Source organism: Chroicocephalus ridibundus, chromosome 4 (genome assembly GCF_963924245.1).
Source record: "Chroicocephalus ridibundus chromosome 4, bChrRid1.1, whole genome shotgun sequence".
In the NCBI taxonomy this organism is placed as follows: domain Eukaryota; kingdom Metazoa; phylum Chordata; class Aves; order Charadriiformes; family Laridae; genus Chroicocephalus; species Chroicocephalus ridibundus.
Window position 1 is genome coordinate 74329344 of NC_086287.1, and position 26245 is coordinate 74355588.

The 26245-nt window shown below is 63.4% G+C and overlaps 2 protein-coding genes across 6 annotated transcripts; one reads left to right on the plus strand and one right to left on the minus strand.

Moving 5' to 3' along the window:
- Positions 1–142: 142 nt before the first annotated feature.
- On the minus strand, positions 143–8095 carry FCSK (fucose kinase). Of its 3 annotated transcripts, none has more exons than XM_063334158.1 (23): positions 7974–8095; positions 7724–7881; positions 7563–7613; positions 7320–7445; positions 7052–7124; positions 6675–6772; positions 6445–6525; positions 6236–6355; positions 5896–6037; positions 5521–5648; positions 5317–5418; positions 4698–4868; positions 4556–4623; positions 4012–4382; positions 3559–3769; positions 3297–3463; positions 2973–3200; positions 2729–2872; positions 2472–2591; positions 2211–2398; positions 1925–2024; positions 1151–1374; positions 143–935 (listed from the first exon to the last, which is right to left on the minus strand). In XM_063334158.1, exons 1-23 carry the CDS (start codon positions 8041–8043, stop codon positions 819–821), a joined length of 3258 nt encoding a protein of 1085 aa, XP_063190228.1. In that variant the 5' UTR covers positions 8044–8095; the 3' UTR covers positions 143–818. The 3 variants fall into 3 exon arrangements, with proteins under 3 accessions (XP_063190228.1, XP_063190227.1, XP_063190229.1); XM_063334157.1 differs by having other exon boundaries at positions 5317–5421; XM_063334159.1 differs by lacking the exon at positions 143–935 and having other exon boundaries at positions 1156–1374; positions 1965–2024; positions 5317–5421.
- Positions 8096–8878: 783 nt separating this feature from the next.
- ST3GAL2 (ST3 beta-galactoside alpha-2,3-sialyltransferase 2) lies at positions 8879–24716 on the plus strand. Of its 3 annotated transcripts, none has more exons than XM_063334166.1 (8): positions 8879–9196; positions 18726–18991; positions 19057–19491; positions 19624–19817; positions 20236–20415; positions 20585–20630; positions 20799–20918; positions 21872–24716. In XM_063334166.1, the coding sequence occupies exons 3-8, from the start codon at positions 19159–19161 to the stop codon at positions 22043–22045; spliced, it is 1047 nt and encodes a 348-aa protein (XP_063190236.1). In that variant the 5' UTR covers positions 8879–9196; positions 18726–18991; positions 19057–19158; the 3' UTR covers positions 22046–24716. The 3 variants fall into 3 exon arrangements, with proteins under 3 accessions (XP_063190236.1, XP_063190234.1, XP_063190235.1); XM_063334164.1 differs by having other exon boundaries at positions 8880–9196; positions 19072–19491; XM_063334165.1 differs by lacking the exon at positions 8879–9196 and adding an exon at positions 11949–12696 and having other exon boundaries at positions 19072–19491.
- Positions 24717–26245: the final 1529 nt, after the last annotated feature.

Below are 26245 nucleotides of genomic sequence, written 5' to 3' on the forward strand. Positions count from 1 at the left end.
AGGGAGCTGGAGAGATGAGGGACGAGAGCTCGTCGCCATTTCTCCTCTTCTACCCTGTGCCACAGCAGCAAGAGGATCTTCCTGCCCGTCCCCAGCTGGCATTGGCACAGCGCGAGTACAAACACCCCTGAGGCAGTACCTGGTGCCAGCCCGCTGCTTGGCTGCCTCCTGCGGCAGCGCTCCCTGCCTGTCCCCGGTCACCCAGGGCTGTGGAGGGCCATCACCAGCCCCTGCATGGTTCTGCCATCCCACCCTGGAAGCCCTGGATAGCCCTTGCTATCCCACGGGAGGGAGGAGCTCTGGTAGGAACAGAGGGGCATAAACACATACTGGGAATAAGTGCTTTTTATTCAAAGAGACGACTGCGGGGACTGGTAACTCACTGCAGAAATAGTCTCTCGGCACGGGGGAGAGGAACTTGATTCCACAGCCAGAGGGGACTTTGGTGCAGGAGCACTGCACACCAAACAGGTTCCTGCTAGAGGCAGAGTCCCAAATGCTAGTCTTTCCCTTTGGAGAATCACGAAAACTGGAGTGAAACCCCAAAATCAGCCTGGAGGCCCGAGCAAACTGTCCTTTCAGCAAGGCCACCCTCCAGGGATGGTTTTGCCTGCCCAGTTCATCACAGCTTCTCCAGCCTCTGCGGCTTTTGGGGCAAGTAGCAGCACAGAAAGGTCCCATCAAGACCTAAGGCACCTGCTGGAGCCGGCTGAAGGAGCTGCCTCTAAAGCAGCAGGGATTTCCCTGCTTTGGAAGGCAGCTGGCTGCTCCCCCCCCGCCCCGCGCATCTGCCAGGAACGGGTCAGAGCTGAAGACCTTCACACAGCCACATCCTCTCTGGGGTGAGCACTGTCCTTCGGATCACATCCCACAACCTCCACAGAGAAACCGCCCGTGTCCACTTCGATGCTGTGGATGCTAAAGTTGCCCAGTCCCTGGGGGAAAAAAAAAAAAAAAAGAGTTACGGGTTGGGGCAGGAGCCAGGACGGGACCTGTTCATACCTCCAAGGTTCTGGGAAGGGCAAAGGGGACAAAAAAACCACCTCATCCCACTCGTGGTAGGGCGAGATGCTGCCAATGCTTGCGCTATATAAAGCAAACTTCCGCGAGCTGCCTGCGACAGTGAACTGCCTGGGAGCCCACATCTCACCTGGGTTTTTGCTAGAATTTGGTGCAAAGCCTCTTTCTGCCGAGGGGCTTTGGTTAAGACATAAAGGAAGCCGCCACCACCAGCCCCCGCCAAGCACTGCCCGTAGACGTAGGGCCGGAGAGCATCCATCATGCGCCCCACGGCCAGCGGCTCGCACCCAGGGGCCATGCATTTCTTCTGCTGCCAGTAGCGGTCCAGACATTTGCCGATGAGCGGCAGGTTACCTGCAGGGAGGAGAATATCGCAAGCTATTTACCTCTAAATTCTCGCCCAAGGGGCAGAAACCTGTCCCTGCCTCTCCTGCTCAGCCCAAGCTAAATTCCACCTTCTCATCTACTCGGTTCCTCCCAGCTCTGCATGCTGAGGAAGCAAACCCAGCCCTGTCACATCGCTGTTTATTTTTAATCCTCCACAGGGGGGGAATTTGCTTGCTTTAATGCTCCGGCTTCCCCTCCGCAGCATCCCAGCAGCCAAAGGCAAAATGAATCCACCGCACAGGCTAGGCACGGCCCCCGGCCCCATCACGGATGGCTCACAGAAAATCAACCAGGCTCGTCATGTCTAATCCCCCTTCCTCATCTTCACTCAAGCCTGAATTTTGGGGCATAGCCAGTGGGTCTGGGGAAAGATTTGAAGCTTCTACAGCTGCAAGAACGTGCACCCCCCCCGCCCGGCTTTTTCCCCCCTCCAAGACTACAGACACTGTCCCTGGGGAAGTCTGTGTTTCTTCAGTCATTAAAAGGGCCGGCCTGGCCCAGGGCAGGGGGCTCACACCTTGCCTCAAGGCCTGGGCACACTCCTCAGCGTTGCTCACCAGCGCATCGGCGTTTTGCACGGCGGAGGGCAGCCTGGCGTACCAGTTCCTCACCACATCCTGCAAGAGGCCAGAACGTCCCTGTCACCGTCCTCCTGGGTCCCGCAGCACCCAGGGAGGTAGTGCTGCACCCGCAGCCTTCAGCGCCGGCTCCCGTTGGGGTGGCAAAGCTCTGCACCAGCGAAGGGGACAGGCACCAAAGGCCGCGGGGGGAGCAGACCCAGGGCTGCGGCACCCAGGCGTTACCTGGAGCAGGTTGCGGGCCAGGCGAGTCTTGCCCGTGTACACCAGCAGCAAGTGATCGTTGAGGGTCTGGGTAAAACCACTGGGCACCGGGATCTTCTCCACTTCCACCCTGAGCGGCAGCTGAGCCTTCGACCTCCCGATTTTGATGCCAGGCACGAGCCCCCCGACCTGGTCCTGCCAACCGCCACCTGCAGGAGAGAGGGTCCTCAGCCACCGCCAGGCCCCCCACCCTGCGGATCGGCTGCTCCCCATGGCCACTACCTGTCGTCAGCCTCTGCTCCAGGTGCAGCACGGCGTGGATGAGCGACTCGGTGCTGGCAGCCTTCCCAGCCGCCCGGTACAGCGATGCCATCACCGCTCCCGCCAGGATGCTGCTGGTGCCTGCAGGGAGCACAGGGGGAGGGCCAGGGCAGCGAGGCACCCTGGGCGCACGTGAGAGCTGGGGGACAGCGAGCAGGGTGCCCCATCCCGGTGCTGGCAGCAGGAGGGACTCTCCAGCCCTTTCCCTGCAGACTTACCAAGGCCAGACCCGTGGGGCAGCTTGGACCAGGTGTGCACCTCAAACCCCCCCCCAAAGCTCTCCATGAGTTGGGCTCGCAGGGGTTTCTGCGAGGGAAACTGCACCACCTGGGTGCAGATGAAGGCAGCTTTGAGCAGGGCTCCTGGAAACAAGAGAGGACAAAGCTGACACGTGCTGCGCTACCCGACACCAAGGGCACATTGCGGGCAGGGAGCCAGGCCGTGTGGGTGGTGACACCTCACCTGGCGCGTGCGGCTGGCAGTAATCCCGCAAGTGCTCCAGCTCCCGGCACACCAGCTCCACCGCCGCCTCGCCCTGCGGCATCCCCCCAAGGCTGACCAGGCGCAGCTCCGGCTCGCCGATGCGCCGCACCCGGGCGCCGATGGGCCGGCACCCGTCCACCAGCACTGCCACGTCCACCACGGCCCCCCCGTGCTCATAGGTGATGGGGGGGGTGTCACTCCAGCCGCCTGCCAAGGGTCACCATCAGCTCCCCCGCAGCACCCCGACTCCTTTTCCCCCAGGACCACAGGGGTGAGACATGGATCCTCTGTTTTGGCACTCACCGGAGAGGTCCAGGCGGGCCGGACATGCCACCTGCACCCAGCGCCCCAAGGGTGGCAGCTCTGCCTGCGCCACGGTGACAAACTGGCACGAGGACATCACCGCCTGCCGCACAAGGATCTGCTCGGCCCCCTCGTAATGCCGAGCAGCTCTCACCAACAGAGCTGGCCTGGGAAAAGAGGGATGCTGAGCCCACTGCCACGGCTCCCCAAGCATGCCGATGCCAGGGAAGGGGCAGCGGCCGCTCACCAGCCCCAGCCTCACCTGCTCATCCACTTCTGCCGCTCAGCAGCCAGCTCCTGGACACCGCCAGCGATGTCCCCACTCTCCAGGCGCCCAAAAGCCAAGGCCCACTCCCTGTTGGCAGCGGGCCCGCTCCGCAAGCCCCCTTCCCCTCGTGCCATGCAGCCCAGGACCTCAGCGATGCAGGCGAGCGCCCGGGCTGCAATGCCAGCATTGCCAGCCGTGGAGGCAACTAGAAAATAAAAGGAGGCTGCAAAGCCACAGCCAGGCTGTAGGTCACCCCAAACCAGCCCTCTTCTGCGATAAGCTGGCTCCAGGGGAGAGGGACTCGCAGGGCTTGTGCCCACCCTGGTTTGTCAGATGCCCTGGGGGTGCATCCCCATGGGTCCTTGCAATGGGGGGGGTCACTGGAGGGGGTGGGGAGGACCAAACAGCCCCGGTAGTCAAGACACAGCTCGTGTGAATCCAGCTCACCCTCATCCAGCGTGCCCAGCACAGCCTCGTGGTAGCCCTCGTGGACGGCGCTGCGGGCGAGCGGCAGGAGGCTGCAGTCCTGGCGCCCCAGCAGCACCCGCTGCACCTTGCGCTGGCCCTGCAGGAAGAAGAGGGCCCGGCGGGCGCCCAGCTCGGCTGCCTTGTCCAGGCAGGGCAGCAGCTCCTCCCAGGACATGCGCCAGGCCGCCCGCCAGCGTGCCAGCCGCTCGCCGGCCACTGCCACCGGGGCCAGCAGCCACAGCACGTCCTCCAGCCCCAGTGCCTCGCAGGCATGCAGCACCGGGAAGAGCCGGGCACTGAGCAGGCAGCGGCTCCTCTGTGGCATCTCAGCGTCCCAGAGGTCCCCTTCCCTGATGGAGGAAGAGGCCATCAGCACCGCCCTGGGGCCCAAGGGCACCTTCCAGGAGAGGAGCCAGGACATGGGAGGGGTTAGAGTGGCCGTGACACGGGATGGGTTAGGGTGGCCATGACACCACCCCAGGGGAGCCAGGTCTCCTATCCCACCCTGGCACATAGCACCTACCGTATGCCTGTCCGATGGAAAAACTCAGCCCAGGGCATGTTCAGGTAGGTGGCCTCTTCGGCAGGCCTCTGCAGGGGCATGGAGGGGCCAGTTACACCCCGGCTTTGTGGGGAGCCTCACGCCACCTCGCCACCCCCCGTACCTGCCAGTCGTCAAGGCGGCCAGTGAGAGTGAACACGCGGCAGGACAGGTCACGCAGCCGGATATGGTGGCCCTGCAGGACAACGTCGCGCAGGGGACAGCCCTGCAGGGCTGGTGAGGAGCTTGCAGAGAGGCCCGAGAGGAGGCAGCCAGGACCGATCTCCAGGGGACCCTGCGGAAGAGGTAGCAGGGCCCTGAGTGGCATGGCTAGCCCCAGAGTAGCCCCCAAACACCAGAGCCAGATCCCAACCTCAGACGGGGACAACCACCCCAAGAGCCAGTGGGACACATTTTGCTTTGTCACACGGCTGCAGGGACACAGACTGCAGAAATTCAGACCACGCAACAGCCTCCAGGGCTCGCAGCCATGACAAAGCCCCCAAGGAGAGGGTCTGCCCTGCTCCCCAAGTAGGGACAGCCCAGCAGTGACAGCCTCCTGCCCTTGCCCGGGGCGGCTGACAGCCACCAGGATCCCCAGCACTAGCTGAAAGGCAGCGCCAAAGAGGAAGGACACCCCAAATCTTACAGCCATGGGTCCCCTGTGCCAGCCAGGGACACCTCACCCTGCTGCTCATCCAGTGAGCTGAGAACTCAGGGTCACCCACGCCCCAGCCACATACCTGAAGGTGACAGTGCTGCATGACACTGCCAGCCGCCAGCCGCACGGCTCCTTCCAGCAGGCAGTTGGTGACTGAAGAGCCATCCTCAAGGAGACAGGGCTGCTGCTGAGGGCACAGAGGCACATGGGACCAGGGTCCGGCCACATAGCCCAGAGCAAGCCCCAAAAAACATGCGTGAGCAAGGCTGGGGATGGAAGGACATACGTCCACGTGGGAATGGGCTGTTTTGCAGAAGTGGAAGTGGCTGGCAGAGCCGGGCAGGAGTGTCAGGCTGCGGATGTGGTCGCTTGCAGAGGTGGTCATGTAGTCATAGGACGCACCAGGGATGCAGGCTGTGGGTGAACAGGAGAGCTGTCAGCACACAGATGGGAAACAGAGGCGTGCCTGACACCCATGCGAGCCAAGAGCAGCCAGGCTGAACATCCCATGGCCGAAGGGATGGGGACAAAGACCCGGGGACCCGCAGCAGCAGGGAGAAACAGCCAGGTGCCAGGCTCCAACCACCCCATTTCTCCCCACACAGGGGAAGGGGGCTCAGGGACGGGTCATGTCACGTGTGCCTGCCACAGCATCGCTCACCCATGCTAAGGGGGAAGGCGCGGAGAGCTGTCCACAGCACAGAGCGGGCGCTCCTCACACTGGCGTCACCGCCACCCTTCACAAACTCCTCCTCTGTCATCCCCCCTGCCATGCACAGCACAATATCGAAGAAGAGGGAGAGCTGGGGAGAGAACGGACCTGTTGGGTGCAGCCAGGCTGGCCAGTGCAGCCACCCTGACCCCCACCCTGCTGCTGGGTGCTCCCCTTCCGCCACCTCTCCTGCCTAAATCTGGCAGCACAGGGTCAAACAGGTCCTACAGATGCCCAGCAGCAGCACCCGTGGGGCAAGGGGTTCCGTCCCCCACAGACAGGTTGTCACCTGGATGGGTGGTGCCCCCGAGTCCAGTCCCATATAGGTGCAGGCGTCCAAGGGAGGGATGACGTGGGTGGCCAGAAGCTGCTCAGCAGCATCTGAGGAGAAGAAAACCACCCCGCAGACCTGCCAGGGCACAGTGGGGCTGAGGCCACGGCCACAGTGACACGAGGGACAGGGCTGGCAGGGCCACCGATGCCTGAGTCATGCCGTACCAGCGGGACAGTGCCATCAGGCCCCGCGCACTGCTGGATCTGGGCCTCTGTGCCTTTGTAGATGATGTTGCGCACCAGCCCCTGGAAGGAAAACCACCCTGATAAGTTCTTCAGGGTACCCCAAAGCAAGCAGCGACAGCAGGGCCGGAAACTCAGCACCCAAAGGACCAAAGTGGTGGGGACCCCTGCGCCTCCGAGGGATGCCCCTTGAAGGGGGAGCTGCTCCTGACCTGCTCATCAGCGAGGTAGACCCCATGGTTCCTGGCATATGCCTGGCTCCCAGGCACCGCGATCACTCTGACACCCTGGAAGCCGTCCCAGTCGATCCCTGGAGAGAGCAACAGAGACCAGTGCCCTCTGGGGCAGCAAACGTACCCACACTGGGCACAGCTGCCTGAAAACTGGGCCCACGGCAGAGGTGGTGACAGCAATAACCAGCCTCGGCCACTTGCTGCGGGCATGATGGATGCTCCCAACCACAGAAGGGTCAGCAATGCCTGAGCATCCCTTATGGGAGCATGGCCTAGGCTGAGCCAGCTGCACTGCTGGCTCTGACCCCTGTGCTGAGCCAAAGTGGGTGCTGGAGGCAAAGCTGGCACCGACTCACCTGGTGCTGAGGGCACGGTGAGGAGCATGTCGGTGCTGCAGACCCACACGCCAGGCGGGGAGCCCACGCAGAGCTGCCGAGAGAAGGGCCACATGCCCAGGGACGGCACGGAAGGGGCTCAGCCCTCACGGGGCACCCAGCACCCTTCCTGCCCCGCTAGGAGCCTGCTGAAGGCACCCTGAAGGCCTCAGGGGGAGCTGAGCACACCCCAGGGTGCCCAGCATCCCATGGCACGAGCCCAAGGCCCCGTCCCGCAGGCCACACAGACCCAGTGCGTCATGGTCGCCAGCAGGCTGTCCAGGTTGCAGACCAGAGCTTCGGCCGGGGCGCCGGGCTCCTCCACGGGCAGGCAGGTGAAGGCCCGGCCACAGTCATCGAAGGAGAAGTCACGGCCCTGGCGAGACACAGGGAACAGAGCACTGGGGGCAGTCACAGGGAGGGAGAGGGTGCGAGGTGGCCCCCCGTGTGAGACGGAGGGGCCCCAAGCTGGGCTGCAGGCCGGGCTCCTCACCATGTGGAGAATGAGGATGCGGGCTTCCCTCAGGACGTCGGAGCTCACCACCTGGGAGGTCAGAGCAGGGGACAGTCAGCAGGGAGGGGACGGCCGCCCTCCCGGGGCTCACCACAGGCTGCCACCCCGCTCCCCGCCCAGCCAGGGGGCAGGCCCCTCACCGTGCATCCCGCCCGGGCGCTGAGGTGCTCGGCCGCCACCAGCAAGGCGTTGAGAGTGGCCCCGCCGCTGCCCAGACGGGCCCAGGGGTCCTCCACGGCCAGCAGGAGCGGGGGGGGCCGCGGACCCAGGCCGCCCCTCAGCCGGCGGACCTCCAGCTCTGCGGAGCGAGAGGCCGGCGGCGCTGAGGGCTGGCACCCCCCGCCCCGGCCCGCCGGGGGCGAGAGGGCGAGCGCCAGCCCCACCGCTTGCCTTGCTGGAAGGCGGAGACGCAGCCGCCGGGCTGGCAGGTGAGGAGGAGGACGCTCCACTCCGCCGCCATTGCCGCTCCTTCCCGGCCCCCTCGGCAGGCGGCCGCCGAGGCTGCTGGGAGATGTAGTCCCGCCCGCGGCGGGCGCGGGGACGCGCGGCCCGGGGTGGACTACAACTCCCAGCGTACACTGCGCTGCCGGGCCGGGCCGGCTGGTTTAAAGGCACAGTGCACCCCTGCCCCCGAGGAGGCTGCAAAGGGGGAATGGCAGGGGGGGTTTACGTATTTTTGCCCCAAAATGGGTGACGCCCTGCGTCATGCCTGTCACGAGCCCGCCCGGCCTCAGCTCGGCTCATCGCGGGGTGGGGGGGGTCCGGGTGCGGGCGGTGGGTGCCGGTGGGTATCGGGGTGGGTACCGGGGATGGCATCGGGAGGGGTACTGGAGTGGGTACCGGGGATGCCGATGTGCCGGGATGGGCACTGAGATGAGGTACCGGGTGTATACGGGGGGATGCTGATGCGCTGGGATGGGTACTGGGGTTGGTACCGGCGGTGAGTACCGGGGTGGATACCGGGGGATGCCGATGCGCTGGGATGAGTACCGGGTGGGTACCGGGGATGCCGGTGTACCGGGGTGAGTACCAAGGTGGGTACCGGGTGGGTAGCGGGGATGTCGATGTGCCGGGGTGGGTACCGGGGTGAATACCAGGGTGGATGCTGGGGGATGCTGATGCGCTGGGATGGGTAACGAGTGGATACCGTGGACGCCGATGTGCCGGTGTAGATACCGGGATGAGTATCGGGGTACATTCTGGCGATGCCGATGTGCCGGGGTGAGAGCCGGGGTGGGTACCAGGGATGCCGATGTAACGGGGTGAGTACCGGTGTAGATACCGGGGTGGGTAACCGGGTATATACCGGGGATGCCGATGTGCCGGGGTGAGTACCGAGGTGGTTACCGGGGTGGGCACCGGGGATGCCGGTGCACCGGGTGGGGCGCGCCGCGGCTTCGCTCGCTTCCTACAAATCCCACAAGCCCCTCCGGGCGGCGAGCTGCCGAGAACTACATCTCCCAGGCTGCCGGGACGGGGCCCCCCTCCCCGCACGGCGCGGCGCGGCACGGCACGGCCCGGCCCCGCACGGCGCGGAGGGCGCGGCGCGGCGCGGGGGGCGGCGGCGGAGCCCGGGTGCGCCCGGCGGCGGGGACATGCTGGAGCCCAGCCAGGTACCGCGGCGGGCAGCGGGCCCGGGGGGATGCGGGCACGGCCCCGCTCGAGAGGCCGGTATCGGGCCGGGGGTACGGGGGGGAGAGGAGATCGCGGGCTGCGGCCGGGGGAGGCTGGGCGGGAGCTGCCCCGGTGCTGGGGGCTGGCCTCGGGGAGCAGGCACCCGGGATGCGTTGGATTCAGCCCCGGGGTGCTGGCCCCGGGAGGATGTGCTGGCCCCGGGAGGATGCGCTAGCCCCGGGTGCTGGCCCCGATCCGCGGGTGCTGGCCCCGGGAAGACGCGATGGCCCCGGGAAGACGCGATGGCCCCGGGAAGATGTGCTGGCCCCGGGAAGATGTGCTGGCCCCGGGAGGATGCACTGGCCCCAGGTGCTGGCCCCGGTCCTGGGGTGCTGGCCCCTGGGAGGATGAGCTGGCCCCGGGAGGACGCGATGGCCCCTGGAGGATGCGCTGGGCTCGGGTGCTGGCCCCGGTTCTGCGACGCTGGCCCCGGTCCTGGGGTGCTGGCCCCTGGGATGTTGCGCTGGCCCCGGGAGGACGCGATGGCCTCGGGAGGATGTGCTGGCCCCGGTCCTGGGGTGCTCGCCCCGGGAGATTGCCCTGGCCCCGGGAGATTGCCTTGGCCCCGGGTGCTGGCCCCGGGTGCTGGCCCCGGGTGCTGGCCCCGGGAGGATGTGCTAGCCCCGGTCCTGGGGTGCTGGCCCTGGGAAGATGCGCTGTGCCGGGGTGCTGGCCCAGTCCCCACGGTGCTGGCCCCCGGGAGGATGCAGCAGCCACAGCCCTGGGGTGCAGCCGCAGGGTGCTGCCCGGGGAGGATGCACTCGCCCCAGGGAGGATGCGCTCGCCCCAGGGAGGATGCTGGCCCTTGGCAAGGGGGCTGGGGCTGGGGCTGCTCCCCACAACCCGGGGGGCTGCCCCTCTCCAGCCGTGTGCCCCGGGGTGGTGCCACAGGGCCAGGACCCCAGCGGGATGCTGGGGGCAGAGCTGGGGTGGCCACAGAGGGGACCAGGGCAGAAGGGCTGGCTGCGGGTCCCCCCAGTGCCCACCAGCGCCAGTGTGTGTGTAAGGTCCCTCAGCAGCGGTGTGACACATGGCCGTGTGACACACGGCGTCCCTTTCCCGGGTAGTGGCAGCCAGGATTTCACAAACACAGCACGAGCGTCCCTGGGGACACGGTACGAAACTGTGTCACCGAGCAGGGAAATGTCCGTTGCCTGCGTCCATGTGTGCGGGGTGTGGTTTCCGATCAGTGCCCAACCCACCGATGTCCCCCTGTCCCAGAGTTGTGGGGCATTTCCCTGGCTGGGGCACGGCTGCCGGAGCGGGATCGGTGCCGGAGCCCAGTTTTTAGAGCCTGGTGATGCACAGGGTCCCCACACACACCGGGGGCTCGGGTGCTGCCGGCAGCAGGGGAAGGTGAGGTTTTGCCCAGAGCACTTTTTGCAAAGCTCCCGCGTATTTCCCTGGAGCGAGGACTCCCCATCCCAGCAGGAGGATATTTTTTTTTGGGGGGAGGGTGGGGAGGATGGCGCTTGGGCAGCGGGCGAGCTGGGGCTGGAAGGAAGGGCCACGTCCCCTCCTGCTGCGAAGGAGCGAAAAACATGGCTGGGTGAAACCAAATAACACCAAACCCAGAAAACTTGGCTGTGCTTCCCTCCGGGAAGGCGTGTGGGCTCCGAGCTGGCCGAGGTGGTTTTGCTCCCCATTATCTGGGGGTCCCCTTCTGGGGCTGGGGCCAGGGGCTCCCCTGTATCCAGCATCCCAGCTGGGGTGGCGAGCGGAGACGGGAAGTTGCTCAGCGCTTTGGGCTTGATATTCCTTTTCCTTCCCCTTTTGTCGGAGCCAGATGTCGCAGCGGTGAAGCTTGGGGCAGGGAGCTGGGGGAGGGGGGGCCGCCTCGGCTGCCATGTCCCCCCCTCCCGGCTGTCCACGTGCCCGTCTGTCTGTCTGTCCCCATCTGGCAGCGTGCAGCGGCCCCGCTGCTGCCGGTTGTGCGCGGCAGCTGCCTGTCAGAAGCGTTTCCCTCTCCTCCCGGGAGCTCATGGCGGTTCTCGGGGAAGGAACGGCAAAGACGCGCTCCGCTCGTCCACCCACGCCTCGCCGGCGCTGCAGGCAGGGAGAGCAGGCAGGGAGAACAGGCAGGGAGAGCAGGCAGGGAGAAAGGAGGCAGGGAGAGCCCCGGGCAGCCACACGCCAGGGGAACCGTCTCGAGCTTGAATTTTCATGCCCAAACAAGCTCCAAACTACCACTTTTTTTGGCGAAAGGCTCCGGTAGCGCCCAGGACACGACGGTTTCCCCGCCGGCTCTTGGCATGTGCTGGATGCCGCCTGACTTGGCCCACACCAAGGTCCCGGTAGCTTAATGGCTTTTACCACCTCCCGTTGCATTTAATTCTTGCAAGAGTGCAAACTGCTAATTGCTCTCCAGCGGCTCGGCCGGCCGCGCTGTGTCTCCACGAGCTGCGATTTATCGGAGCCCGCCGGTCCCCGGGGGTTTGGGATGCAGCAGGAGAGGCTGGGAACCTCCTCTCCCTGCCCTGCCAGGCTCCGGGGGAATCTCTCGGCTCCGCGTCGCTCTTTGCCATCGGCGTCTCCCCAAAGCTTTTTCAGAGACCGGCAGAGATTTGGGCCCCGGCTCCGCCGCAAAGTTCCCAAAGATAGCCCCCCAAAACCACATATGGATGAACAGTGAATATCTATGAACAATTTTTATATATATATATATATATATAGAGAGAGAGAGAGATGCATGTGTAATATATGGATCTTTATTTTTTTTCCTGCTGGACATACAGTTCAGCGCTGGGGCTCTAAAACAACCCCCGCAACAAACAGTCGCTCGCGGGAAACCAGAGCAAGCTGCAGTCGCTCCGCTCCGGGTGCCCGCGCGTCCCCAGCAAGGGACTTTTGATCTGCAGCGGTAATTGGGCTAATTAGGAAACTGCAAACGCTCCCCCTTCTCCCCGAGTGTCCGAGCGGAGCCCCAGCTCTCTAGAGGAGAAGTCAGGTTCCCTCGCCAGCGCAGCCATTCTACACGTAATGGGTGTCCCCGGCAGTAACTGGGCTGTGCTGGGATTGATGGCCTTTGTCCGGGGGAGTGTTTTGTAACATCCCTGTGATGAAATCCCATAGGTACAATTTTCCTAACGAGCTCAGGGGCCCCTCAGCACCGCCAGCGAGCAGAGCAAACCCCGGGCGGTTTTACCGGGCCTCCCCGCAGCGTGCACCGAGTTTGCAGTTCTCTGCTCAGGCTGCATCCTGGAGGAGAGTAGGGGGGTTGCTTTGGGTGGCAGCACCCACCAAGCCCTCAAAAGCCTTTGGCTTTCCACCTCCTCCCATTCCCGGAGCTGCCGAGCCCCAGGGAGGGGGACAGCAAAGCTCAGGGAAAGGCCCCCTCGTCCTTGCTCGCCTTCTGCGGGCAAAAGGCCACAGCCAGCAGCAGCACCTCCCCGGCACGGCACGGCGTCCGCTGTCCGGCGCTCCTGCGCATATTTTCCCGGTGAGGCATGGAGCGTGAACCGAACAGGCATGGGCTGGTAAAACGAGCTGCCGCGGCGGAGGGGTAGCGGTTCCCTCCCGGCGGCCAGCGGGGGGGCTCAGGGTGCTGCCGGGTGCCGGTGTTGGAGGGTGAGCGGGGACCCTACCCTTGCCGGGGAGCATGGCTGCTTGCCATGTGGCCACCTCCTTGCAGGCGGCTGAGGATGGGGGGAGACCGATTTAGGGGTGCTGTAGCAGGCACGGAGGGGGGCACGGAGCGGGTAGACCCCGCTGACCCCAGCCCATGGCTGTGGGAGGACAAGATGGAAACGCGGGCGGCAGCGGGTGGCCGGCTCCCCGAAGGGCCCGGTGGCTTTGCAGGGGCAGCTAGGGGGCAGGACGGGGGGGAGGAGGGGGTAGCCCCACCTGCTAGCCAGCCCGGAGCCCGGCCACTCGGTGGGATCCAACTTGTTGGTGCCTGACCCAATGGTACCTGATGTGGCAATGCTCGACCCGGTGTCTTGGTGGTATGTGACCCAGTGGAACGTGACCCAGTGGTTCGTTGGTACCTGACCTGGTGGTACCTGACCTGGTGGCTTGGTAGTACCCAACCTGGTGGTACGTGACCCAATGGTTCTGTGGTACCTGATCTGGTGCCACGTGACCTGGTAGCTCAGTGGTATCTGACCTGGTGGCTTGGTAGTCCCCAACCCAGTGGTACCTGACCTGGTGGCACATGACCTGGTGGCTTGGTGGTACTTTACCTAGTGGTACCCAACCTGGTGGTAGGCCACCCAGTGGTTCTGTAGTCCTGGTGGTACATGACCTGGTGGTTCGCGACCTAGTGGTTTGATGGTACCTGCTCTGGTGGTACGTGACCTGGTAGCTCAGTGCTATCTGACCCAGTGGCTTGGTGGTCCCCAACCCAGTGGTACCTGACCTGGTGGTACATGACCTAGTGGCTTGGTGGTACCTGATCTGGTGGTACCCAATGGTGGCTTGATGGTACCCAGCAGCCGGGGCAGTTGGTGCAAACTGGGAGCTCTGGGATGGGTACCTGCGGGTGTGGGGCAGCAGGGCTGGGGCTGCCCCTCGGCTCTGGCCGATTCTGCAAGCATTTGGGGCTGGGGGGGTCTCCCCACTGTCCCCCTCCCCGCCTGTCCTGCCTCGGGGAGAAGGCTGCAGGCGAGCCGGGCGTAACAAGGCCACACAGCGAGCGCGGCCTTGGGCTTATCACCCCCCCGCCGGAGCACAGGGGCTGGGAAGGAGTGGGGGGGGGTTTCTTTTCCCCATGGCAGCCTGGGGAGAGCCAGGGGGCTGTGGGGAGCTGGGGGGGCCGGCGGGGAGGAAACAGTGCTGGCAGATGGCCGAGCGGCGTCCCTTCTCGGGGATGGGGGCATCAGCCGCGTGGGCTGGCGCACGTGGCTTGCCCGTCCCGATGAGTCCGTGCATGTGAGCTGCGGGGGCGGTCGGCTGCCTCGGATGCTTCTGCCAGTGTGTGTGTATTTTTTGGGGGGGGTAAGGATGGCCAGATGGGCTCCGCAGCCCAAGCCCCCACCCCCAGCATCGCCCCGTTGGGCAGCGCAGGGTGTTGGGGTCCACGGGGTCCCCACTGTGACGCACTCGAGCCGAGGGGGCTTGGGACACTGCTGGACCGCTCCCGGCGAGCCCCATCCACCGGCAAGGATGGGAGCATCCCTTTCAGAGCATTCCCAAGGCTGGGACCTCCCCCGCACCCCCCAAATCCCATAGGAAAGGGCCTCGGCTGGCTCCGTCCCAACCCCGCGCCGGGGATTTGGCCTCCCGCGCTCTTTCCTGGCCTCATCCCAGCGTTGAGGGATGAGCCCGAAATAACCCCTCCGGATGCCGGGCACGAGGAAACGCCAAAACTGCTGCCAGGGGTGCGAGGAGGGTTTAAAGCACGGGAAACCCAATTATCTCGGCTCCATTAGCTGATTGAGCCGGCCAATAAGGGTATGATTAATTAAAAGGATGAAGAAGAAGTCGCTGCCACCGGGGTGTGGCGACGGCTTAACCCACGGAATTGGCTTCTCCTGTAAATACCTGGTGCTACCGCCGGCTGTCCATCCTTCGTGGCATCGCGGAGCGGCGGGGGGGGGGAAAAACATCCTTATACCAACCCTGGGTTGCCCGCTCCCTCTCCCACCCAGCTTCCAGGGAGGGGAAAAAGAAAGAAACCGAGGGGAAAATCCGGGCGGCGCAGGAAAGGACCTATTTAATTAACGGGCGCTTTTCTCGCCGGGTGTGGGTTTGGCTCTGGAAGCCAAGTAATGCGGAAGGACGGGAGTCCCGTGCCCCCCGGCACAGCCCCGCTCGCCGTCGCCCAGCGAGATAACGCGAGCCGACGCGCTCCCTGGGTACAGCAGCGCCGGGGGCTGGGGGGGGGCTGCGACCTCGGGGAGCTGCTCGGGCCGTAGGGGGTGGGGAAAAAAAAAAAAAAAAAAAAAAGGGAATCCTGCTGCCTGAACCCCGTCCTGAAATGGGCAAAATCACCGCACTCGGCATCTCTTTCTGCCTGGGGATGAAGGAGGCGGGGGGGGCCTCAACTTGTGTCCACGGTTGGGAAAAAAAACAAAAAACCCAGCCTAAATCTCGTTTTTTTTCCCCCCCGTGGGAGCAGGAGGGATGCTGGGCTGGGGGAGACGGGGGGGTCCCTGTGTGCTTCCCCATCCTCCCCCTGCAAAAGCCGGGCGCTGCTCCAGCACCCGGTCGATGGTTTGGCGGTGACAGAGGTGACGTCCCTGCCATGGGGTCCATGGGATGGGCTGCAGCTGGACGCCCAGGGTTGCGTTTCCCAGGGGAATTTTCAGCCCCAGCATCCCCGGGACGAGCAGCAGCCGCCTCTGCCCCCCTCCTCCCCCTGCCCCCAGCAGGGTGACATCCCACCTCCCGCCGACGGCTCCTTCCTGCACCCACCCTGTCATTTACCGGCAAAGAAACCGGCGCCGACAACCTCGGGATGTCTCGGGAATGAGCAAATGAAGGCGACAAGACCTAAAAACTGGGGGGGATTGGGGACGTGCTGAATGGCGTTAAGGCCGATGGGGAAGAAACCGGCATCCTGCAGGCCCCGGGGTGGGGCTGTCGGTCGCATCGCTCCCGTGTTCGGCTCGGAATTCAAGATTATGCATCCCGAAATGAGAGATTACATGTTTGGGGGGGGGAAAAAAAAAAAAATCATCCAACTGTAAAAGCGGCAGAGCGATTCGCCGGGACCTTTTAATAGCCTGGCTTCGTTATCTCTTGCAATCAAAGAGGAACTCGGGTTTGATGAGCGCACGGGCGTCAGGAGGCAATTAAGGAGACCAGGGGATGAGTTTGGGAGCGGGAGGGTATTTAATGGTATTTCATGGTATCGCTGAGTTGCCAGCCTCGCTCACCGCGGAAGAAATCCCCAAATCCCCTATTATTTTAAGAAAGAAACATCAAAACCTGGTGCAAAGAGCCCCCGGCCCGGCGGGGTTTTATTTATCGGAGGCAGGTTGGGTTTGATTTTGGGAGCTGGCAAGTTCGGGAGTTGGGATTTTGGGCGAGGGAAGAGGTGAATGCTGGGATGTTATGGACGCCGGGGTCTACGAGGAGCAGAGCGGATGGAAATAGCCGCCAGCCAGCCCCCGGCGCGGGAAGCGATGACTCAAACCAGCCGCTGGTATTTCAGGCTGCTGGAGGACGGATGGTTTTTCCCCCGCCTGCGGCCGGGGGCAGCTCCGGGAGGCCCTGGGATGGGGACGCACGAAACACGCTCCCGATGCCGGCGGGGGCCGGGATGCGGCAGAGGCAGGGGCCGGGCTGGGCTGGGGAGCCGGAAAAGGATTTTTATTTTTGTTTGTTTTGCTATTTTTTGTTTTCCCCCCCTTCTTTCACCGGGAACAAAAATACCAGGAGCACGTGACAGCCGATTTCCTTCAGCCTCTAAAAATCCCCGTGGGACGGGAGCGCGGCGGGAGCAGGGGAAGGGGGACGAGCCCCCTCCTGCTCAGCGTCCCCGCCACGTCGCAGCTAAAAAGAACCCCAAATCGCCTTTTACCTCCACATCCTTCCAGCGTTGTGCATCCCGGGGCGGGGTGTGGGGGGGTGGTGTGTTTAAGCTTTTTTAGCTTTTTACTGGCTTTATCCCAAATTCCCCTCGACGCAAACCCGCCGTTTAACAACCGCCAGTGCTTTTTTCCCCCTGGCAGCGACCCAAGAAACTCCTTGCAGTCGCTCACCGGCCCTGCGTGTGCCGCGTAGGCATATGAAACTCACACCCCCGCCCCCACCCCCCCGCCAGCCCTCCCCCCCCAGCCCCAAGACGGGGGCCGGGGGGGGGCGGAAAAAAAAGCCTTGGAAAACCATCCCGCCTGGGATGCGCACCTCATTTCTGGCTCTTGCCTTTCGAGGCTGTGGTGGCTTGGACAAATATTTGCCGGCGGGTTAATGATTTGGGCAGAAGCCATCCCTGCCTGCGGCGCGATGGGCTGGGAGGCGGGGGGGGGGGGGCGGATTTTTTTGGTCCATGCTCAGGTGTCCCCCATCCTGTTTTGGGGGGTGTGTGTGCTTCTATCCCTGGTAAGAAAGCCGGCGTCTTCCAGGGGATTTCTTTTTTTTTGTAGGAAAGAGCCATCCCCGGTGCCTGCCAGCTCCTAATTAGCGCTGCTGGCCTCGGCCCTGCCCTAATTGGGGCCAGGGCTGAGCTGCGGAGGCGATGCCACCACAGGGTTTGGCCTTGGCAAGGGGGGGGGGTGTCCTACCCCAGCATCCCCCTCCCTAAAAAGCCCTGGGAGGGGGTGGGGGTGGGGTGTCTGTGACATCTCCATCCCCCCCGGCGTGATGGCTCCTTCTCCAGTTTTGTGTTAAAAGGGGATTTTCAGCCTTTTTTAAAATTTTTTGGCTGGGGGGGGGGAATGGGTCTGGCGTTGCCCCCCCACCCCCCCAGCTCGGGGGTCTCGGCTGCTCCTCCCGTCCCTCCCCGGGCGCAGGCGCCGGCACCTCTGCCCCGGCTATTTTTACACGCCGGGATCACGAGCCAGCGGGTGACCTTCCCCCAGGGACGTTGCCACGCTGGGGGGTGGGGGACAAGCCACCGGCCTCGCTACCCGGGGCGCCCGTCGGGCCATGGAACGGCTGTTCTGGCTAGTGAAGAGGGTTTTGGAGGAGCCGCTCGTGGCTTGATAGAGAAGGAGGATCGAGCCTGGAGAAAGAAGCCGCTGCTCGGGCTCCGGAGGCGAGTTCATGGCTCAGCCTTTGTCTGGCAGCGACAGGGAGGGCACGGCCTGTGAGCTGCCGGGAGCCCCCCCACCCTGCGCCGCCGGCGAGGAGACATCCCAGCTGTCTCCGTGCCCCTTTTGGCACGGGCTGGGTGGCGTTTTGCAAAGCTCAATGGGGAATAAATAAACTCCTCAGCCTCCCCCAGCATCCTCCTCCTCGGTGCAGCCCCCTGGCTCTGCCATGTGCGTCGCCACCCCTTAACTCTCTGTCCCCGACATCCCTTGACCTTCTGTCCTCATCATCCTTTGACCCTCCATTCCTTGATCCTCTGTCCCCACCATCCCTTGACCTTCTGTTCCCATCATCCCTTAACTCTCCATCCCCACCGTCCCTTGACCCTCCGTCCCCACCATCCCTTGGCCCTCCGTCCCCACCATCCCTTGACCTTCTGTTCCCATCATCCTTTGACCCTCCATTCCTTGATCCTCCATCGCCACCATCCCTTGACCTTCTGTTCCCATCATCCTTTGACCTTCCATTCCTTGATCCTCTGTCCCCACCATCCCTTGACCTTCTGTTCCCATCATCCTTTGACCCTCCATTCCTTGATCCTCCATCGCCACCATCCCTTGACCTTCTGTTCCCATCATCCTTTGACCCTCCATTCCTTGATCCTCCATCCCCACCATCCCTTGACCTTCTGTCCCCATCATCCCTTAACTCTCCATCCCCGCCATCCCTTGACCCTCCATCCCCATCATCTCTTAACCCTCCGTCCCCGCCATCCCTTGACCCTCCATCCCCATCATCTCTTAACCCTCCGTCCCCTCCTTCCCGCTCCAGGCCAGTATCATCACAGCTGTGTCCCCGAGCCGGTGGATGAGCTAAACCCCAGGGGAGGATGAGTATGGTGGCAGCCGAGCGCCAGCCGGGGCCAGGACCTGGAGGAGTGGCCGAAGCGCAGTGCCGCAGTTGAGGCTGGTGTCCCCAGCCCCGCCACGTCCCCACGCCGCCCCGGCTGGCGGCGGGTGCTCCCTGCCCGGCACCCGGAGCCACCGGGGGCCCTCGCCGCGGCCGGACCACGCGGATGGAAAGCTGCAGCCCGGCAGGTAGGACCCCGGCGGCGGGGGGGTGAGGGTGGGCTCTGCGCCCCCACCGCCGCCCTGGTTTAAAGCTCTGGGTCCCGCAGGGAGCCTCGCTGGCCGGCTGACGCCATCCCTATGCCCCAGCCCTATGCCGGAGCGGGCGCCCTCCCCGGCTCAGCCGCGCGCCGACCATGAAGTGCTCGCTGCGCTTCTGCTTCCTCTCGACCGCCTTCCTGCTCGTCTTCGTCATGTCCCTCCTCTTCACCTACTCCCACCACAGCATCGCCTACCTGGACCCCGGCGGGCTGGGCGGCATCCACCGGGTGAAGCTGGTGCCCGGCTATGCCGGCATGCAGCGGCTCAGCAAGGGGGGGCCATACTCCCGGGGCTGCGCCTGCCGCCGCTGCCCTGCCGAGGAGGCCGGCGCTGCCGAATGGTTTGACGGGCGCTACGACGGCACCATCTCCCCGGTGTGGACCAAGGAGAACATGGACCTGCCGCCCGACGTCCAGCGGTGGTGGATGGTGAGCGAGGAGACGGGTGTCCCCCCCAACCCTGACCCCGCGTCCCCCAGCGGCGTGCTCCAGCATGGGGGACACAGCTTTCTCCTCCATGGGCTGATGGTCCCCCCGCCACCTTCCTCCCACCCCCCGCAGATGCTGCAGCCCCAGTTCAAGTCCCACAACACCCACGAGGTCCTGAGCAAGCTCTTCCAGATCGTGCCAGGCGAGGATCCCTACCGCTCCCGCGACCCGCGCCGCTGCCGCCGCTGCGCTGTGGTGGGCAACTCGGGCAACCTGCGGGGCTCTGGCTATGGGCCCGAGATCGACGGGCACGACTTCATCATGCGGTGAGGGCAGGGGACGGCTGCTGGGGCAGGGGCGGTGGGGGACACTGCCTGCCCACCCAGCCCCACGGGCAGCGCGGAGGCATGGGGCGATGCCGGCAGCTCCCGCTGTACACCGCAGCGGTGTCTCTCCGTCTCTGCTGCGGGTTGGGAGACGCCGGGGGGTGTTGTCCCTGTGCCTGGCTCCAGTTGCTCGGTAAAGGAGCCCATCGTGGGTCCCACCGGGTGGTGGGATGGGTGGGAGCGGGTGCTGCCATCTTCCCTGGGCTGGCTGGGGGGGGGACCCTCAGCTCATCCCAGCCCCCTGAGCATCTGCAGGCTGGGAAACTGCTCCTCTGCAGCCGCTGGGGGACACCCCCTGTCGTCTGCAAGGGACAGGGTGGCTGGGAGGGGGGTGCCACCTTCCCCGCTCTCTCCCCAGGATGAACCAGGCCCCCACGGTGGGTTTCGAGGGCGACGTGGGCGGCCGGACCACGCACCACTTCATGTACCCCGAGAGTGCCAAGAACCTGCCCGCCAACGTCAGCTTCGTGCTGGTGCCCTTCAAAACCCTGGATCTCCTCTGGATCGCCAGTGCCCTCTCCACCGGCCAGATCAGGTTGTAAGTACCCGTCGGGCACCGGGCTGGCCGCTCGCCCGCCCCGGGAGCAGCTCCGCGGTGGAGATTCATCCATTCCTCCCTGCCGGAGCATCCCCCGGCAGCTCGGGCTGGGACTGGGTGGGGGGTGGGGAACCCCTGGAGCTCACCTGCCGCTCCGCTTTTTTCCCAGCACCTACGCGCCCGTGAAGCCTTTTCTGCGGGTGGACAAAGAAAAGGTAAGGGGGGGGGGCGCTCATCCCAACTGAGCACCCGTTTTGGTCGAGCCCCTGTCAGTCCGTCTTCCCCAGGGGTACCCCCGCGTGTCTTGGTGCTCCTTCCCGGGGTGCCGATGCCAACGGGAGCGTGGCCGGGGCTCCGGCGCTAACCTCAGCCCCTCCTCCCAGGTGCAGATCTACAACCCTGCCTTCTTCAAGTACATCCACGACCGCTGGACGGAGCACCACGGGCGCTACCCCTCCACCGGCATGCTGGTGCTCTTCTTCGCCCTCCACGTCTGCGACGAGGTGGGTGATGGCCCCTGGGGGTCCTCCTCCGGGCTGCGGGGTCCTGGATGGGCTTTGGGATCCTGGGAAGAGCTGCAGGGTCCTGGATGGGCCGCAGGGTCCTGGATGGGCCGCAGAGTCCTGGATGTGCTGCAGGGTCCAGGATGGGCTGTGGGGACCTGGGAAGAGCTGCAGGGTCCAGGATGGGCTGTGGGGCCCTGGATGCGCTGCAGGGTCCAGGATGGGCTGCAGAGTCCTGGATGTGCTGTGGGGACTTGGATGGGCTGCGGGGTCCTGGATGGGCTGCAGAATCCTGGATGGGGTATGGGGACCCGGGAAGAGCTGCCGGGTCCACGATGGGCTGTGGGGTCCTGGGAAGAGCTGCAGGGTCCTGGATGGGCTGTGGGGACCTGGATGCGCTGCAGGGTCCAGGATGGGCTGCAGAGTCCTGGATGTGCTGTGGGGAGCCAGATGGGCTGCGGGGTCCCGGGAAGAGCTGCGGGGTCCTGGATGGGGTATGGGGACCCAGGAAGAGCTGCGGGGTCCTGGATGGGCTGCAGGATCCTGGATGGGGTATGGGGACCTGGGAAGAGCTGCAGGGTCCACGATGGGCTGTGGGGTCCTGGGAAGAGCTGCAGGGTCCCAGATGCGCTGCAGGGTCCAGGATGGGCTGCGGGCACCCAGATGGCTTGGGGTGGCTTTGCTGGTATCCTGAACCTTGCAGGGTTAAGGGTGGAGGTGGCTTCTTTGGGTCCAACCGCGGCCGTTCCGCTGGCTCCCGTTGCCTCATGGCATGGTGATGGGCACCCTTGAACGTCAGGCAGGGGGATGCTCGGCACGGTGCGAAACCCTCCCCCCGGCAGCGCGGTGGGCGCTCGGCCAAGGGGGTCCCCAGCCCAATGCGGGGGTCAGGGCTGTCTCACCTCCCCTCCTCCTCCTCCTCCTCCTCCTCCTCCTCCTCCTCCCCACCACAGGTGAACGTCTTCGGTTTCGGCGCCGACAGCCGGGGCAACTGGCACCACTACTGGGAGAACAACCGCTACGCCGGGGAGTTCAGGAAGACGGGGGTGCATGATGCCGACTTCGAGGCGCACATCATCGACATGCTGGCCAAAACCAGCAAGATCGAGGTTTACCGGGGAAACTGAGGGCTGCGCCTCCTCCGGGCTCCCCTGCACCGGCCGAGGGCCGACCGCCCGCGGGGGCTGAGGGCTGGGGTCTCCCCGGTGGCCCCGGCTGACAAACGCCAGGGGTGGGGGGGGGGAGCAGCGTGGCCCCGCACTGCCGGCGGAGCCGCCCCCGGCGATATCTGGTGCCTCCAGCAGCCAATCAGGTTCAGAGCTAAAGGAGACTTTTTGCTTTTTTTTTTTTTTAATTATATTAATTATTATTATTATTATTATTATTATTATGAAACCCAGCTGAGAAAGGATTTGTAAACGCAATCAGCGACGGACCGGGCGGCGGGGGCATCTGCCTCGCATCTCTTTACAGTCAAACCAAATGCTGCTCTTTTTAAAACAAGACACACACACACACACACACAAAACGAAACCAAGAACAAAAAACCAAGCACCCCGAAGGCGGGCGACTTTGGGGAGTGCCCGAGCATCGCGGCCGGGCCGAGGGAGATGTGGCGGCCGAGGGCTCGGCTCCCCCCTCCCCGCTGCCACAGCCTTGCCAGTGGAACCAGCTGCTTCTTTCTTCCTTTATTTTGATATATATGTATTATTTTTTAACTCACCTGGGGCAGGCGCCGCCGTCGCTCCCCCCGGGGAAGGCTCCCGGCACACACGGGCAGGTCTGGGAAGCGCGTGGACCCGTCACCGGGAGAGCCGGCAGCTGCGGGAAGTCAACCATCGCCGACGGCAGAGCTGGGACTGGGGAGCGGGGAGAGAAGAACCCCAACTTCGGGGCCGGGCATCCCCGATCCTCTACCGGAAATTTGAGGATGGGGAGGATGGATTTTGGGAGCGATTGGGCAAAAGGCAGCTAAGAAAAAACACAGGAGCAGCAGCCTGGTCCCTCTGGCCGGGCTCCCTCACAGGGATGCTCAAGGGATGTGGGCAGCTGGTCCAGCCCCGCCGGAGGGAAGGAGATGAGATTTCCCTTCGCTTTCGGGCTGGGGGGAAAAAAAAAAAACAAAAAAACAAACAGATTAGAGATAGGTTTAGTAGGGGGGATGAACCGCGCTTGGGCTTTTTGCATTGCTGTGGACAGCCAGCTCCGGGGAGATGCTGAAATCCCAAAGTCTTCGCTCCGTGTGCGAGGGTGCGACTCAGTCTCCCCCAGCCCGGTGCCCTCGGCATCCCCGGGGCTTTTTGGGCTGGACAGGCCGCCCCCGCGATGGGGAGATGCGGAAGGGAACTGCCTCCCCAGAGGTGTAATTAAAACCACTTTTCTTTGGGTCAATCAGGCGGGTAGGGGTTTTTTTGGGGTTGGGTTTGTTTTTTTTTTTTTAGGAGATGCTGGAAAGCTCAAGAAAAAGGCAATCACGGAAAGGTCCCCCGGTGAGGGACTCTCCGCCTGCGCGGCCGTACCGCCTGGTTCCAACAGTTATTTGAGGAACAATCACCACAGGGGGGTTTTTCGGGGGCAGGGGGGGCTTGGAGGTTTGGGTTTTTTTTACCCCTTTGTATCTGGCTTTTCTGTAGCAGCCTCTTACCTGTTTCTCTGCTTCGGTTTGGTTGTTTTTCAGGGTTTTCTTCTTTTTCTTCCTTTTTTTTTTTTTTTTTTTTTTTTTTTTTTTTTTTTTGGAGTTTTCTCACTGCAATGGTGAAGCACAAGGGTTTGGGTCACCTGGAGCAGGTACCAAGCATCCCCCGGGCTGGGGAAATTCATCTTTTTTCTCTCCACGGGGCTTTAAAACCCCGCCGTTGCCTGGCGGGTGTTGGCAGAAGCGCCCGGCGGGCTGCAGCGAGCCCCCGCTCTCCACCTGCCTGGCTTGGGGTTGGTTTTTTTTTTTTATTATTATTTTTTAGGGGAAGAAAAATAAAACCCACGAGCAACAATGAGTGCCTTGACCATCTCCCGTCGGCCACGCCGGGCCCGCTCCGGCGGCGGGGGCTCGGCCGATTTATCCAGCGGTCGTAGCTGCTTCCCTCCTCGCGCCGGGCTGGATCTTTGCTGGGAAGCGCTGCTGGAGGGAGACAGGGCCACATCCAGGCTACCGCGCCGGTGGCCGGGGAGGCCAAATCCAGCGTGAGGAGGCTGGGCCGGCTCCTCGCCAGGGCCAGGCCAGACAATCACGGGGCGAGGGGAGACGCCGGGGACCAAACCCGGGTACCAAACCCGCCGGCGGCTCAGTGCCGGTGTCCGGCGAAAGGCGCTCTCCCGGCTCCTTGCTGCCCTGACAGTATTATTTTTTGGCTAGCTTCCTTCCCCGACACGCCCCCCCTCCCCCCTCTTTTTTTTTTTTTTAATTATTATTATTATTTTATTTAAGCTGTCCCGCTAGGACTCGCGACCACTCCTGGAGGATGCTGCACGCCCGGCGGGGAGGGGGCCCAGCACCACTGTACTGTACATAGAGGAGATCGATGTAGGCAGAGGCGAGGGACAAGGAGGGGGCAGGCGGGGCGGGGGTGCCCCCCCCGGCAGAGGTGGTCTTCATCACCCGGTGCCTGACGGAGCGCCCATCGCCCCCCGCCCTGCCGGGAGAGGGGGAGAGCAGCGCTCGCACCCAGGGCTAGGAGCGGGCGGCTTCGCCCGTCACCTCTGCGTACGTGGGTACTTCTGCACACAACTGTCTTAAAACAACTACTTTTTTTTTTTTTTTTTTTTTTTTTTGTAAAAGTCAATAAAAACCATGCATCAGAAGCGCCCCGTGTTTGCCTGCCGGAGGGGATGGGAGAGGGAGGGTCGGTGGGCCCGGGAGGATCCTCTCCCTCTCCCTTTCCTTCCCCTTCCCTCTTCCTCTCCTCCTTCCTTGCCTTCCCTCTCCCTCTTCCTCTCCCTTCCCCTCTCCCTATTCCTCTCCTCTCCCTCTCCTTTCCTTTCCCTCTCTCTCTTGCCTCCTCTTCCTCTTTCTCCTTCCCTCTCCCTATTCCTCTCCTTCCCCTCCTCCTCTCCTTCCCTTTCACAGAATCACAGAATCTTAGTGGTTGGAAGGGACCTCTGAGATCATCGAGTCCAACCACATTAAAAAAAAAAAACAAAAAACAAAACACAAAACAAAAAACAAACCACAAAAAAAAAAAAAAGCACCCACCTACTAAACTCCACACCCACAGCCCCACACACGACACCCCACCACAAACCAATAACCTCGGGCACTAGAGCATGCCCTGAAGAGCCATGTCTACACGTTTCTTAAATACCTCCAGGGATGGTGACTCCACCACCTCCCTGGGCAGGCTGTTCCAGTGCCTGACCACTCTTTCAGTAAAGTAATTCTTCCTAATACCTAATCCTTCTCTAATCTTCCAATATCTATTCCTTCTCTTGCCTCCTCTTCTTCTCTTTCCCCTTCCCTTTCCCTCTCCCTTTCCCTCTTTCCCCTCCTCCTCTCCCTCTCTCTTGCCTCCTCTTCCTCTTTCCCCTTCCCTCTTCCTCTCCCTTCCCCTTCCCTCTCCTTCCCCATCTCCTCTCCTTCCCTTTCCCTCTCTTGCCTCCTCTTCCTCTCTTTCCCCTTCCCTCTTCCTCTCTCCTCTCCTTCCCCTTACCTCTCCCCCTCCCCTTCCCTCTCCATCTTCCTCTCCCTCCCCTTCCCTCTCCTCTCCCTCCCGTGTTGAGCCATGCAGGACACCAGCCCCGGGCTGTGATTACCACCCGTCCACTCTCCGCTGGCGCAGGATCCCAGCCCGGCCCCACGCTGCCCCGGGTGCCCGGCGGCAGAGCCCCGACAGCCCCTGCAGCCAGAGCCGCCCTTGGGTGACGGTGCTGCTCCCCCAGACCCTGCGGCACATCCCCTACAGCCCCCCCGGCCACCCCTGGAGCCTAAAGAAGAGGCTCCGGTCCCACACGGCCCGTGGCCCTGAGCTCCCGCCACGGGCACAGGGAACGACATGGACAAACTCTTGGAGGACGTGATTTTGAAAGCGGGTGCAGACACGGGCAGGGAAACAACTTTCGCCGAGGTGACCCCAGCTTGATCCAGCTCCCAGCTCCCACCGCTAAAGGCTGGACCCTGCAACGGGCCCAGCATCCCTGCGGGATCCATCCAGATAAGCAGGTTTGGATAAGCAAGGACACACTCTTGCGTAACAAACCGCCAAATTCGGGAGTAGTTAAAACGCCTCTTTATTAATATACAAACCTAGCAACATTTAAGCCAACCAAAACGTTAAATGAAATGAAGCACGGTATAAATACAGCATACGTAACAACATGGCCTCAGTGGAGAGCAG

Coding starts and splice junctions, on each gene's coding strand:
- ST3GAL2 (XM_063334166.1), top strand. CDS start 19,159: ATGAAGTGCTCGCTGCGCTTCTGCTTCCTCTCGACCGCCTTCCTGCTC. Junction 19,492..19,623: donor ACGTCCAGCGGTGGTGGATG/GTGAGCGAGGAG, acceptor CACCCCCCGCAG/ATGCTGCAGCCCCAGTTCAA. Junction 19,818..20,235: donor GGGCACGACTTCATCATGCG/GTGAGGGCAGGG, acceptor CTCTCTCCCCAG/GATGAACCAGGCCCCCACGG.
- FCSK (XM_063334157.1), bottom strand. CDS start 8,043: ATGGCGGCGGAGTGGAGCGTCCTCCTCCTCACCTGCCAGCCCGGCGGC. Junction 7,614..7,723: donor GCGCCCGGGCGGGATGCACG/GTGAGGGGCCTG, acceptor CTGACCTCCCAG/GTGGTGAGCTCCGACGTCCT. Junction 2,025..2,210: donor TGGCCCGCAACCTGCTCCAG/GTAACGCCTGGG, acceptor GGCCTCTTGCAG/GATGTGGTGAGGAACTGGTA.